We start from the raw sequence: 16206 nt of genomic DNA on the forward strand, positions 1-16206 counted from the left end.
CACAACGGGAATCACCACTTTAAAGTGGCCACAGTGACTGTCATTTAATTCAAAGAAACAAAAGAGCTGTCAAGCCAAATACTTATATGACAAGCTTTAGCACAAAATACAATTTACAGCCAAGACATAAGCCACTGAAAAACAGTGTCTAATGGAAAGAATGACAGTTCATTCACTTTATGAAAGCACTAGAAGGTGCTGCAGAAAGTGCTGTAACAAACACTAAACAGATGAAAGTAACTGCCACATGGTCTCTTTAAATTCGGTATCACAAAATTTTGTTTTATGTTCTAGCATATTGGGAATCTAAGAACTTGGTCCATTAAGGCAAGTCTGTTAATAGCATTAAAAACCAATGTTATCCATGAGCCACATTTTTAGCACATGCTGTAGCATTACATTTGTTTTTTACTAACATAAAGCTAAATCCTTAGCAAACGTGGTAAGACAAAGCAAACATCAAATCAAATACCAAAGAACTATCTGCCTGTCAAAAATGTTTCTTCCTACATAAAATAAACTAAAAGAGAGAATTTACCATGATTTCCTCACAAGTTAATAGCATCTTAGACCTGAAAGTGAGTGCCAAAGGTTGCATTATTAAACTGCCTTATTGTTTTTATTTTTTTTTTAAAACTTGAAGCATTGTTGCCTCTGTTGTGCAGACTCATTAATTCTAGTCCAGATTAACAGGAGCTTCTGGGTGCTCAGCCTCTTTAAAAACACAACGGCACCTAAAAATTTTAGCTCAGACATGAAACAGAGTCAGAGACCAGATTTTGATTCCTTGCAGATAGGAAAGGACTGTCAGAAAGCTATGTGCCATGTCAGAACATCTCTAATCTCTCAATGCAAATTTCACAGAGTCCAATGAGCTGTCCGATTTAATGTAGGGGGGCAAATTTATTAGCTACGGAGCTACTGCTTTGCGTACTTGTTTGACTGTCCTTGGCTGTCATGAAAAGTACATTGTTCCCCCTCCTCCCTAAATAAGGACCTTAACCAGGAATCCTTTCTAAATGGAGGGAAACTTTCCAGGGACTACACTGGCCTTCAGACTAGCCCTTATCTGAACGGCACGACTGCTACTTACCTGTTAATTAAAGTATACTTGATGTAGTAGAACAACAACCAAGTGCTACCCTTGCTTCCCTGAAGACTATGCTCCATTGTCATTTATTGCTGATGCTTCTAGTATATTTTCTGGTATCCCTGAAAATATGTTATGAATTTTTGTAAGATAAGAAACCACATCTCTCCAACACTGTACCTGTGAGGTAGGTGTTGTGCGAAGAATTGATGAAATAGTGTGACAGTGGTTGAGACATATCTTCATTTAAGTCCAATTTCTCAGGTGGAACAACACCATTTTCTTCTCCGCTCAGATATCGCATAAATCCATCCACTGATATCTGTCCTGAGAAAAACACAGATCCAGCGAAAGCACCAATTAATTTCAAGCAGATTTGGTGACATACAGGTATTATCTTCAGTATACACTTACACAACTGTGTGTCTGAAAGACCATATAATCACCAGACCTACCTTCACATAGTTACTTGTATACTCTTGGTGTGCTCCAAACCGCCCTTCCCCCATCTCCATCAGCGAAAGACAAAGGTACCAAATTGCCTTCCAAGGTGCAAAATTGCCTTCCCCTTCACTTGGGGACTGGTAATTAGCACCCATTCTTCCCTCCAGGGTGGAGGTCCCCCAGTGGTATGTACTGGTGGGGAAACCCACCGGGTTTGGGAGTTATGATCAAGCAGGGTGCTTGTGCCCATTACACAATGGCCTTGAACACAGTCTGGAAACACGTTAAATAGAGTGGCCAGAAAGCGATCGGGGCTCTCGCCATCATCCTGCTCTTGCTCTCCAGCTCTGGCTCCCGCCTTCATCTTGCTCGCTCCACTCGCACCTGGCTTATTGCCAGACTCTGCTGTGCAGCGACCCTGCCTGCCATGAAACCTGCGGCTTTCTTGCAGTGCTGCTGCTCATGAGTTTTGCCTCGTAGCAGCTGTGTCTACGGACACTCTGATTCTGGTGGCTCCTTTTCCTTTGCATTGTGCTGCATTATCCACAAACTGGATTATAAAACCTGCAGTTCCTGCAGGCTGCCACCAACGAGATACCTAGGGACTGTTGCCAAATTCCTGCTCTGTCCTTGTGAGTACAACCTGGCATTCTCATTGTCTTTCCCTAAGGTTCCTGGCTTGCCTCTGATTATAAGTGGTATGAAGCTATTTTGTGGCTTAGCCTTTTCCATTTTCTGCATTCTCTAAATTGTACTAAAGTTGCCCATAAACATCCTGGTAGAATTTGTGACCGAACAGAACCTGTAAATAATTTAATAAGTTTTTATACCTCATTTGGGGGCAGGGGTTTTGGGAAAATAACCATAATTTTATAATATAATTGGAGACAGTCCAACAGAGAGCTATGAGGATGATAGCAGAACTTGAACATGTCTTCTATGAAGAAAGACTGAGAGAACTGGGGCTGTTTAGTCTTGAGAAGAGGAGGCTGAGAGGGGAGCATATCAATGTCTATAAATATCTGAGGGGTGGGTGTCAAGACTAAGGTGCCAGTCTCTTTTCAGTGGTGTCCAGTGATAGGACAGGGAACAATTGGTACAAGCTAGAACACAAGAAATTCCACCTCAACACAAGGAAATGCTTCTTTATAGTGAGAGTGATGGAGCACTGGAACACATTGCCCAGCGAGGTTGTAGAGTCTCACTCTCTGGATTAATTCCTCTGTGGCCTGCCCTAAGTGATTGTGTTTTGGCAGGGGGATTGGACTCAATGATCTCTGGAGGTCCTTTCCAACCCCATGTGATTCTGTGATCTTTTTACCTGTACTAACAATAAATAATTTCATAACCAGCATCTAGAGATAATCAAGGGCACAAGGGAATCAGAGTTACAGTGAGTGATAAGAATGGCAAAAATGAATCAAAGGCTATCGAGGGGTCTTATGGGGTCAAAAGAAAGCATGCTTTCTAGAGGAAACCAAGAAAAAACAGGTAACTGACCTCTTTTGGATATGATTTAGTGCATGTATACAAACTCAACCAAAGTGCAAAGCAAACTCAATGAACCGCTTTTCAAGTGAAAACTAAGCTTTGCTACATAATTTTTGTATGTCTTCCAAATCATATCTCAGTGGAGCGCCAGCATAAATGACCATTTCATATGCTGTTGGCAAATTAGAAAGCTGAGTCCTATCGTCAACTTAAATGTCACCACTGATCTTAGTAGAGCTGTACTTATTACATCAGGATTAATTTCTCTGTCAAGCCTCCTGCATAAAGTTGATTTTAAGGTGTCAATTTGTACATTCTGAATAAAACATTAAAAATTCAGTAGTCAGTATCTGAAGATTAATGCTTAACCAAATGAATTTGAGACATTTTATTCTGCCTGGTAGTTTTGCTACTTGGTTTTCAATTTAACTGTAGACTTGCTCAACCACACAGCTTTAGTTAATTCAGTTACTGCCTAGAGTAAAACAGATCTTCTTTATCTCTGAAGATCCTGGAAATAGCTACTTACCTGATGACTTTCAACAATGAGAATGTTTTACCTCTTGTCCCCAGCCTAAAATACCATAACTGTCTAAATTAAACATAGTTGATTGACTATGACACCAAAAAATGTAAGACTTCAGTTCTTGTCTTAACTCTATTACACACTCCTTTTAGAGTCAACTTGGTTTTATCTAAAACACACAAACTTACATGCATTTTTCTAGCATATCAAAAAAGTAATGGAAAATCCTGCATAATTGTTGTGAAGTCTGGAATCATATGATGCAAATATGGCATGCAAAGTGTTTACCTAAAACTTGTGGTTGAACCTAGGATTTGGCCCTTGATCAGAAAGGAAAAAAATGTAATAGTCTTAAGTTCAGATCCCTCATTTTCATAACAACCCCAGACAGTGGCTCTAAACGATCCTGTTCATATTACAAGAAATGTAACAATACAGAGCAATGCAATTATCTCTCATTCTTAGGACAACAATTGTGAAAAACATCAAGTCCATCCACTATTTTAAGACTGTAATCCAGGTGCAATACTGCAAAGCTCTACAGCTGCTTTTTACAGAGTAACTAATCATCCACAGTGAGAGGCCTACATACTTTCCTTTTCTCAAGGAAAAATGCAGGATGGAGAAAAAGCAGAAAAACCACCACTGAGGTGTTTTTCAGAAAGTAAAGCTTTACAAAGAGCCTATATGCTGCGTGAATCTACCTAAGAGACACTATAAATAGCTCATCCAGAGTCATCTTCAGTATCTCAGTGTGGTTTTGAACGTACTCCTGTCAGTCATTCTAGAAGGCTGAAAGCTACTTTAGAACAGAATTAACCAGGTTGGAAAAAGACCTTCAAGATCAAGTCCAACCTATCACCCAACACTATACTTCATCATTCCTATTCCAGATTCAAAGAAACCTGGTAGTTTTCATACATTTAGTTTCTAAAAAAAAATCTCCTGACATCATAATTACACACTGTTCCAAAAGAAAGCCTTCCCTTTTCTTGTACAGAAACTCGGGCTGATTCATGTAGACATAATATTCAAACATCTCAACGTGATCTCTGTGTTTAATACTGGGTTGTTGCAGTCCTTGTCTTTCAGATGGACACCTAAAGCTAAGGATAAATTAACTGACTGAACAATACCCCGTGGAAAACCTGTAGGTTAAGCTGGGAGTTGAACTGCACAATCTCATGAGGCCTTTTTGGGTGAACTTGAACACTTTTGGGACACAAAAAGGCAAGGCTCAGGGCTCTGCTTCCCTCCTTCTCCCTATTTTGTGGTTCATTCTGCTTCTTTGCTCTTTTCCACACCGAAGACAAGGTCTGCAGAGTGGTCCTACATTTTGCCACTGATATTAACATAAATCACAGCAAATATTGTTCACATGTATCATTACATAGTTCCTAAGTTACACAGTTATCTGAGGATATGGCTGTAGAATGTTGTTTTCCCCATCATAATTAAGCAGTTAGCATTTCACAAAGTGAAGCAATTTGCAAGTTCAATTACAGACAATATTGCACCAGTGAGAGTTTGACTGTGGAATGGAGATGGCAGATATTGAAGGGTCTTTTTATCTTGGATATTAAAGAGTAGATTGATTGTGAGGAATACCAAAGCTATTCTGAGGCCAACTGCAGAGAGGACGATCCTCAGTGGACAGTGAAATAGCCTTAATTTATTGGTATGTTTTGTTCTTTAATTTCTTATGCATATTACAGATTTACCACAGACATTGCCAAGAAAAGAAACCTGTGTTAAGTACTTTCCATTATAGCTGTCACCTTTTCAGATATGCATTAGGAAGATTTAACGATATGATTAGATATAAAATGGGAGAAAATGTCACCAGGAAAAAACAGATGGACAAGATAGGGTCACAATATTTTCCTTTTTGTTCTGCTTACACATAATTACCTTAAAATCATCTGAACCCTAGGCCTTTGGTGAAACTTTCAAAATAATCAGTGTGATTTATATGCTTAAAATTGTGAGGTTTTGTATTTTTCACTTACCATTGCTTTGTTAATTTTGACCTGATGCCGTTTATTAGGACAGAGACAGATCCAAAGCTCATGAGTGTTTGTTGAAATACTACTATCAACTTCAATAATATTTGGTTTAAAACATTATTAAATAATCTTAAGTGAAATACAAAGGAAGACATGGCTCTGGATGACTCTCTCTTAACTATGTTGGCAAAGTCACATTGAGAAAAGCAAACACAGATGTAACCATAACAGAAACTGTATCAACATCTACTGGGGGAAGATCTTTTCCTCTGTGTGGTTTGGAGTTTACCAGCACAAGAAATTTATTTACCTTTTTTTTCTCCTCAAATATTTCTTCTCCAATTTCTCTGATTAATTAGAATTTCCCTATGGAGTCACACTTAAACAGCCTTTAACTCTTCCCCACAGTGCTACAGGACCCCCTCCTGCTCAGCAGGGCCTGCAGTTTTCCCGCTCTCCCTTGAGGGCTCACAGGACTGCTCCTCACACTTTTTCCCCTCACACCTTTCCCATCACTCCCTGATGCCAGCAGCTTTTTGCCCTTTCTTAAACCCCACTCCCTCAAGGTGCTGGGGGATGTGTCCTGTGGCAGGGCTGCCAGAGCCATACAGAACTGGCTGGAACCGGCCCTGGCTTCTGCTCACCAAGGCCTCACAGGCCAGTGCTTGGGCACCAACAGGCAATTCAGCCTGAAAGGGAAAATGAAGGAAATTCTAATCAATTGTTCTGTTTTCAGCTCAATGCAAACCCACTTCTGCTTGCAGGGCAAGTGCTGCCTCAGCACTCTCCCCAAGGGGAGACTGCATAATGAAGCACAGCTGGATGACTTACGAAGTTTGTCAAATCCACCCAGCTCCTGCACCGAACAAAAGATGCATGGATGCTGTATTTGGTGATTAGCATGGGTATTTTTTCCCTTCTCTGGACTGAAGAAATCTGTGATGAATGTCAGCTGCAGGGTATTTGATTGTCAAAGCACACATAAGCAAATGGCTAAAGTTTTGTGCAAGCAAAATAAGTAGCAGATCAATGTTAATGTTTTTGTTATGTAAGGAAACTGGTCTGTAAAAGGAACAAGCAGACACTGAGGAGAAAGAACGAAAGCATCTAATGTGTTCTTAATGACAGATACTCCCAATGTCTCACAATTATATATGTGCAGCTGAATACTCCTCTATCAATTATGAATAATATAAATTGTTATGCAAATCTAAAAACATACCTGAATTAAAAACTTTCAGGGGTTAGAGGCAATGGAAAGCCTGGAAATGCCTTTACATACCTCTCTCTAAATTTATACATCTACATAACTTCCAAAATAATTTCTCCCAAGGGAAGAGAAGCTTTTACACGAAAGGGACCTTGATTCCTTCATGTCTCCTGAACATTTCACCTGTTATCTTCCATTTCACTCATTACCTATCCTTACCTTGCATGGCAAAGTACCCTCACAGTCAGGACTGCTCATTTGCCCATGCTAACTGTTATTCACTCTGTGAAGTTCCCATCTTTTCACAAGACACATCTCGTCCGAACTCAGGCGAGACCTATTGGAATCAGGTTCTGGCTTTATCCCCAGCTACTTTTCTGCACAGTGGACTTAAGTCCTCCTTGCAATCTGGTGTGTTTGCCAGCAGGCCTTTTGCAGTGGGCCCACAATCCACTTCTCCACCCTCACTTTTAATTTGGAAGCTGAATCTCATCTGCCAGTTGCTTGCCAGGGAATTTGTTAGCAATTGTTTCACCTGCTGACATCCATTATTGTTTCTTGCAGAAAATAAGAGAAAGCCTATACAGAGGGCACAAAAAATGCCCCACAGCATTCAGTGTTTCACCGGAAGCAGTCCATAAGCAAGAGGTTCCATAGGACACCTCGAACAGCTGCTCCATACAACCTGATTGGTGGTGAAATTCATGCAGACATCAAAGAGCCACCACTAGACTGACAGTCAAGTGAAGTTGACCAAATCTGATTTATATTTTTTTTTTTTTTTCAGTAAAATTTGTTAGGAAGAAGTGATTTCCCACTAGAAGAGTAATGTATTTAAAGGAGCAGGGAGCAGGGAGGTCATAGTGCCCCTGTACTCTGCTTTGGTTAGGCTGCACCTTGAGTACTGTGTCCAGTTCTGGGCCCCTCAGTTTAAGAAGGACATCGAAACACTTGAACATGTCCAGAGAAGGGCAACAAGGCTGGTGAGAGGCCTTGAACACAAGCCCTATGAGGAGAGGCTGAGGGAGCTGGGATTGTTTAGCCTGGAGAAGAGGAGGCTCAGGGGTGACCTCATTGCCCTCTACAACTACCTGAAAGGTGGTTGTAGCCAGGAAGGGGTTGGCCTCTTCTCCCAGGCAACCAGCACCAGAACAAGGGGACACAGTCTCAAGCTGCACCAGGGGAGGTTTAGACTCGAGGTGAGGAGGAAGTTCTTCACCGAGCGAGTCATTCGGCATTGGAACAGGTTGCCCAGGGAGGTGGTTAAGTCATCGACCCTGGAGGCGTTCAAGGGGAGACTGGACGTGGCTCTTGGTGCCATGGTCTAGTCATGGGGTCTGTGTTGATAGGTTGGACTTGATGATCCTCGAGGTCCTTTCCAACCTAAGCGATACTGTGAGATGCTGAGAGATACTATTGAATTTCTCAGGCTGTGTTCAGCTTCATTATATGAAACATGGTGAGTGGTTGTGCAGCAGCTTGATCTTTTTCTGCATCCCTGGCTCCACCTGATTGCTCCAATATAGTTACACGGGGAAAAAAAAAAAGTGGCAAGTTCTGAGTAGTTCACAATCCCCATATTAATTACAGCTACATGATTCCATACTGCTCAAGACCTATTACATTGGATCAAAGACATAGATGTTCCTGGATGACAGTTTAAAGAAAAGCACATAAAAATGTAACTGTTACTTTGCCCATAAGAAACAGGGCTCCTTTGTGGTCAACATTTGCCAGTTCCAACAGAAGTAATTTTTGCCATCCCAAATTCTTTTTCTTGGAAGCTGTCTTCAGGCAGGTGGCATGTTGCTGGCAAAGGACCTATTAAAAATTCACAAAATATATACAGATAATGAAGTGAATCTTCTCTGCTGGACTTCTTAGATATTGTCAACATTAATCAATCAAAATGTTCTCTTCCGCAGCTTGTGAGACCTGGAATATTCCCATTCCTGGGAGACAGTGCTTGCAAATTTTCCATAGAAAAAGAATTCCAGATAGTCAGTAGAACCAGTTTATAGGCTAAGACTGTACTTTGTGAATATACTTCTCAGGGGCTTCTCTATTTGAAGGCTTACTGTGTTACCACAAGGCTCTTCATAATCCTCTTTGACTAGACCTAGAGAACCTTGCACATTTTTCTCATCAGGCTCTGTGACAGTCTTTGTGGTGGGCCAGCCACTCTGCAGTTTCCTGTGCAAGTGCAGACATAGGTAACATCTTCATGTAAAACTCTTCTTAGTTTCCAGGGCTAACAATAGCACAGGCTGCTTTTGACAGAACAATCCTTCTCCTGCTGCTTAATGACACATAGGCACCTTGACAAGTTCCTGCCTTCCCAACCACTTTGGTGTGCCAGCATGACCTGCATGTTGTTCTGCATGTGGAAATGCTTGTGGGTCCCTGGGAGCTTGCCAGCTCACCAGCTTGAAGATGTAAACAAACCCCTGCTCACTCAACACCTGCAGCACTGTGCCAAGCACAAGATAAGATATGTGAATGTTCAAAGCAGGCCCGAGCTTCCTTCAGCAGCTTTTTCACCAGTTCAGTTCCTTCTGCAGAGATCCAGAATAAAGGTCAAAAGCCTAGCAGTGTTGTTGTCTGGAGGAAATTTAAAAGTAAAGCTAGTCCTCTAAACTTCTCAACACAACTGCTTAATCTAAACCTTGCCCTGCTTATTTCAGTAGGTAAACTATATGCACAGCTCTTTGATTGGTGCTTGATTTTCCCCAGGTCTACCTAGCCTGCCGCCAGGAACCTTCCAGTCCTCTGGGCAGAGAACAGACAACAAGAGAGGCACAATTCATAGCAGAAAGAACCACTATCTGCACACTTTTCTTAGAACTCCAGTCTCATAATTTTAACACCAGTCTTTGCTTGCCTCTTAAAATTTGTGGACATTTTGTCTGACAGTTAAAATGTACATTTGCTTGTAAGCAGTCAACAGGTTTGGATGAGTGGATCTTAAACATTTTTTTCCATATACTTGCAATCTTAATAGAGCCTTGTGTTTGTTTACCCATGCTGTTATCCACGAGTTGTAATATAACAAGAAGGTGCAATCATGCCAAGAGATGTTATTAAGGTAAAGAAAATAAGCAAACAAAAAAGGCAAAAAACCCACAACAAACCCAAAACAACAATTAACTGGCACCTCCTATCTCCCAGCAAACAACACAGAATTTCATTAGTATTCCATCTGACAGCAAAATCAAGTCTATTTCAATGCAATCTGTAGCATTAATCACATTCACTGTAATCCCATATAACAACTGAGCAGTCCTCTCACAACAAAGTAAAGCAGATATTTTATAATCCTCTGAGAGGTCGGTACAATATGCCCCACTGTGAATTCTATTTCATAAACCAGCACTGCAATTTACAGCTCATTGGGTATTAACATTTTTGTGCACAGTGTAGAGTAGGATGCATATACCCCCTATGTGTCTCTTGACACTGGGTACCCATTAGCTTCTTGATGCTTTCTAGCTTTGTGAGCCAGCAGAGAGGTTCAGAACAAAGAACGTACATAAAATTCACACTGAGTGGGACACAATGCACCAGAGCCACTCTGATAACACTTGAAGCATTTGCATCCAAGTGATTTGGGAAGTGAGGCTGAAACCTGTACATCTTCCCAGACATGGGTGCTATTACCATGTTGGTGGTGTGTCTGGAATTTCTGTCTGTATTCAGTTTTGTAAACCAGGATGGATAGGACTGTATTGTCCAAGCAACATTCTCTTTAACATCTAAGTCATCAGGAGGAGAGAATATGGTATGTTAGCCCAGACTGAAAAAGCTACAACCCTAAAACTGGGTTACTGGAATTTACCCCAGGAATGTCAGTGCTGCTTTATTTTAGAGAAAAAACACTGGGAACAGAAAAGACAGGCCTCAGGTTAGGATCTGCAGATACTTTAAAATATCTCTGCACCAACCACCATTTACACACCACAAGCAGAAGTTGCCAGTAACTCCTGTATTTTAGCAATTTTTTCAAAGATCAGCAAGGGGAAATATTCATACTAGTCTGTCAGCTTGATCAAATTGCTAAGTAAGAAGAGGAAGGGCAATACATCTGAATATCAGTGAAGCATTTAATAGAATTCCTAAATACATATTTTTTGTTATTGAAAAAAATCCAATCACCAGAAAGCACAGACAGAAATAAATGGAGGTTGGGGTTTCCTTGAATTGGAAAGCCAGACTGCATGAAAGAAGTCTGGAGGCTGCCACACTGATCAGCACTAGGTTTCACTTCATATAGACCTTAATAATCTGAAAAAGTGGAATCAACAACACAAGACTTAAAGAATAGACAGCTGTAATGAACCAGGCAAATAGGACAGAAATCAAATGAGAAAACACAAATAATTCAAGCTAGGTAGCCAACCATTCAAGCAAAGACAAAAATCCAAAATGCAGAGCTGAATTGGGAAGAAGGTGCCTAGAAATCCATTATCTTGAAAAGCAGGTGAAGCACAGAGAACAGCAATGTGTCTATATGTAGCTACACTGTGGCTACATATGTGGCCATTTTGGCTGGAGAGCTGATCAGGACTGGCACCTGGACCAGGTTGCTTGAACTGAGATCTTTCTCTTTTGGTTTCTTTTCGGGGCTTTGTGGGTCAGAAGGACCCCGGCAGACGGCAAGGACTGACAGGGTCATCTTCTCGCACGTCTGCTCGGGATCGTGACGTCAGCCACGGGAATTCTAAAGCCTGTTGGGGCTGGGCGTGCGACGCCATTTTGGCGGGGGAGCTAGGCTTCTTGCCCGACTGCATGTGCCGGGGCAGCTGACAGAGTACAGAAGCCTCTGTGGGAGCCCCTGTACTCGGCACTGGTTAGGCCACACCTTGAGTACTGTGTCCAGTTCTGGGCTCCTCAGTTTTAGAAGGACATTGAGATACTTGAATGTGTCCAAAGAAGGGCAATGAGGCTAATGAGAGGTCTTGAGCGCAAGGCCTATGAGGAGAGGCTGAGGGAGCTGAGGTTGTTTAGCCTGGAGAAGAGGAGGTCTGGAGCATGACCCCTGAAAAGCTGGTGCTAAGGATGCTAGAACCTGAGCAGATCTCATTCATTACATCTGGACAAATTATGCAAACACAATGAGATACACCCAAGTCTTCCAGCAGACATCTTACATTTGGTATTTCTGAACACTTTGCAAACTGCAGTCATTTATGAAAATGACTGTGGATAGAAAGTCAATGGCATTGCAGGGTTTAACAGACATGAGACTGTTCTCTAGCTGCTCTTGACTTTTCAGCACAGATGTAGTAAGAAATTGTTTCTGACAGGATACAAGACGATAGATAGTTTAGATCCAATTAAAGCTATTAAAACATAAAACCACCTTCACAGTAGCTCCTAGCTAGCAGTGGAATGAACACTTTACAACACAGCAGATTTCTAAGACAGGCAGACAACTGGGTAAATGGAAAGATTTTAAATCAGACAGATAAAAATACCATTAATCCCAGCAACACTATAGTTATTTCTGGCAGATTTGAAAGAAGGCCACTACTGGAATATGTCACTGTCTCCCCAAATCTCTGCAAAACACGCTCTGTTGAATGCCTCAGAGTGATCCTGGGAGATGTAATAATCTTAAATGTTGGCTTACTTCCAATTGCCAAGTTGCATTAGAAGGTACTTTCTGCTAAGTGATACTTCTCTACAGAAGCTAATAATGTACTTGCCAAAAAGACTGTTGTGCAGTGTAGTGGGAAGAAATAACAGTGGAATGTGAGCATGCTACAGGTGAGGAAAAAAATAGGCAAACTCTTCATCATGGTTAGTATTTTTACTTTCAGAAACTCTCCACTTGAAGAAGAGAATAATATTCAAGGGAGGTGAAAAAAAAAGAACTGCATGGCTCTGCAGAGGCAGTTCAAATAAACTAAAAAGAAGCAATTTTGGTCCATTTAAGCGGATTTCCTCGTCTGTGCTTTAAAGTTGCTTTTGCTGCTGTGGGCACTGTATTAGACAATCACTTTCATAAACAAATTGAGGTCTATCTTAATAAAACTGCTTTGTTTTGCCCTTTTTACTACCTCTGGTAGGCTAAGGCAGAGCCATATTGCTAGGAGACTTCTCTTTATTTCCAGACTACATTTATTCAAGGCCACAAGACACATCTGTGTTCTTCTGCCAACATTGTCCTCTAGCTTACCATTTCTTTCTGTCTCCCCAGTGTTTAACCCTGATGTTATTTATAGGCAAAAGTCATCTTCCAGCTAAAAGATAGAGTTAGAATAGATGATTACATCTGACATTATAAGTGAAACTTCCCCATATGGTTGTTGTGGAGCACATAGTCCAACACTGTGAAAAACCCTGTTATGACAGATACCACACATATAAAAAATTCACAGATCATTGCTAGCTCCTCAAGGCAGAGAATGACTCTCTATTCAGTCAGGGCAACCAAAGGATAAGGTAAAAATCAAAACAGCACATAAAAGTGTATGGCCAAATGTCAATGAGCTTACTTGTGGGAAAGCCAGGAAACCCACACTTTTCTGCCACCAGTTCTAGATGTCACCCACTGGATCACAGCAGTCTTCATTCCCTCTGTCCTCACAGGCCCTTTTCAGCTGCAAGATACTACATTCAAAGCAGTCATAATGAAGAAGCAAACCTCACAATGTTTATTCAGAGCTTACCTATATTTGTTTCCTTCAGCACTTGGGTATGTGCTGTTTTCAGAAGTAAACTTTATCTGATATTAATCTTCAAATAATAAATCCTGATGCTAACACTAAATACCTTCCAGTGTTTCTTACAAGGGGCAGTTAACCAGCAACAAGCACAAAGAGTAAGTTTTCTATTTATGGGCTCCGATAGTGTGAGGCTGAGTCAAACACAATACAAACAGACAGCAGCAAAAATAAATGTGTCTACATAACCCTTAAAATGCAGTACTGATGTAAGACTTCCTTTACTTATCTCTGAGCAAAAACTCCAGCAGAAGGGAATGATGCAGCCCTTATGCATATTCCAAAACCTCTATTCATGTTTCCTCTGTGGACCTGTCACCCCAGGGTCTTTAATACTTCTGCAGTGCTAGGACAGTGTTTAAGTCTAGGGTTTGAGTCTGGGGTCTATCAGCTATTCTATCAGGTTTCCAAGTGGGGAGACAAGAGTCACAGATATAGTCAGCTTCCATATTCCTTAGCACAGGTTTAGACTGACTTACATTATCATTGTTTTACGCAGCTCTGAAGATATAGATTCTATAATAAGTCTGTATTATACATTCAGCAGACACTTTCAAAGTATCCCTATTACACACAGAATATTAGAAAACTTGGCCTCCCTGAAACACTAAATGCATTTTTGATATTTTAATTAATTCTCATGCCAACAGCAAAAGCTAACTCTTTGCATAAGCACCTGGGTCTTAGATACAAGCCCATTTCTACACTTATGCAACCAAAGAAAAAAAGGCAAAAACATTTTGCCCTTTTACTAAGCCAGATACTGCTGTCTTTGTTCACTGTTGCAAAATCTACTAGTCCACATCACTGATTCATTTTGCTATCAAGTTAGAATAGAATAGAATAGAATAGACCAGACTAGGTTGGAAGAGACCTTCAAGATCATCGTGTCCAACCCTTCAACCAATCCAACACCACCTAAACAACTAAACCATGGCACCAAGCACCCCATCAAGTCTCCTCCTGAACACCTCCAATGACGGCGACTCCACCACCTCCCTGGGCAGCCCATTCCAATGGGCAATCACTCTCTCTGTATAGAACTTCCTAACATCCAACCTGAACCTCCCCTGGTGCAGCCTGAGACTGTGTCCTCTTGTTCTGGTACTGGCTGCCTGGGAGAAGGGACCATCATCCGCCAGATACTGCTGTCTTTGTTCACTGTTGCAAAATCTACTAGTCCACATCACTGATTCATTTTGCTATCAAGTTGTTAAAGTTGAAAGTGAAAAAAAAAAGGTGAAGCACTTCACTCATAAAGCAGATGCAAAAATATCCTCATAACTGAGGATTTTTCCATTCCAGAAGATTTTTATAAAGAGGTGGAGACTTCTACTTGAGAATCAAAGTCTGAAATTAATTTTACAGCTTGGCTAGTTACTAAAATCCAAGCAACAAAAAAACCTGTTCATTACACAAACATATTTCGCAAATTCCTTTTGACAAGCACAGTATCCATGAACTTATTTATGATGATACATTATTCATACTGACATTTGCTGCATATATATTTTAAAATAAATTAAAAAAGGATTTTTGGCAAGCTACCCAACTTAGCACTTGTTGCTTACAACGTGGAACAGGCTACAACTTTTGTGTAGCTTATAAGTGTTAAAGAACAATAAATTGTGACTGCAATATATTGCTGTTATTATTTAAGAATGAGAAACAATGCTGAGAGCTTTTTTCTCTTGTGCAGCTGGAATGCTGGAAAGCACTGAAAATCCCAGAGTTAGTGGGCTTATTTTTGGCAATTATTCTTAATGTTCAACATTACAGTTGGAGGCTGAAGGATTTATCATTTCTATATTTTTATGAGTTTTTTTAATACTTCCTACAAATGTTTTAACAGTACAAAATCCACAATTTGCTTGACTGATTTATACAGCAAAATTCAAGTTTTCAGTGTTATGAAGTATGTCTTAAAAGTGTGGACACTGTTGCAAGGCACTCTTTTTTTACCATTCAAATCTGTTGCCTAGGAAATGACCCCCTTCTGCCATCAAAAGGCTCCAATGTGTAATTATTCTTAAGCAGTTAATAAAAGGTGAATTTACTGTGGTGAGATTAAAACGTTTAAAATGTGTTGATGTTTAAAGGAGGAAAAACACATTTGTGCTGAAGTGAGTGCTGCCTGGTGTTAAGGCTGCCATGAGAAAAAGTACATGTAGTAAACACTGCATAAAATTAAATAATCTAGTGTTACTTGCCTAGACCATTTTATTACCTAAGAAAACCCCAGAACAACAATTATCAATAAATGTGCACTAGCAAATGAGAATCAATACCGGAATTCTAAATCAATCATGGAACCAGCTCCCTTAGAATCCTTCTAGAACCACATCTAACTAAAACTGACATACAGCATATCCAAATGGGTACAGCTGAGAAAATCTGAAGAAACACTGTGAAATACAAAAGGAAAACTCCTTTCTTCTGTGTCCATCTAAATGTTTGGTCCTTTAAAATTAAATAGACAGAGGAAGTATTTCAACAAATGTATACTTAAGAGGTAAAAAAAAAATGCCATTACTTGCTTCAAGGGTGCCTTATAGTTAGGACAGTCTGGTATACACATCCATTGGACAGGAAAATCTCCAAAGCATTTGCAGACTTTATTTGTAAGGCTTATACTACACTCTAGACCATCTTTTTCAATAAAAATCAACGCTAAAAACAATGGCTAATAATAACCTAACCCTTGTTTTGCTCCC

The 16206-nt window shown here is 40.5% G+C and overlaps 1 protein-coding gene across 2 annotated transcripts in view; it reads right to left on the bottom strand.

Annotated features, from left to right (window-relative positions):
• The window catches only part of PLCB1 (phospholipase C beta 1), a 368463-nt gene that overhangs the window by 104888 nt on the left and 247369 nt on the right, over positions 1-16206 (bottom strand). For both annotated transcript variants that reach the window (XM_068153205.1, XM_068153206.1), the window contains exon 10: positions 1271-1417. In XM_068153205.1, the coding sequence (XP_068009306.1) occupies positions 1271-1417 (147 nt within the window). The remainder of the gene's footprint in view (positions 1-1270; positions 1418-16206) is intronic.

The sequence above is a fragment of the Melanerpes formicivorus genome, unplaced genomic scaffold, assembly GCF_026170545.1.
Source record: "Melanerpes formicivorus ecotype bairdi unplaced genomic scaffold, bMelFor1.0.p_v2 SCAF_25, whole genome shotgun sequence".
NCBI lineage: Eukaryota > Metazoa > Chordata > Aves > Piciformes > Picidae > Melanerpes > Melanerpes formicivorus.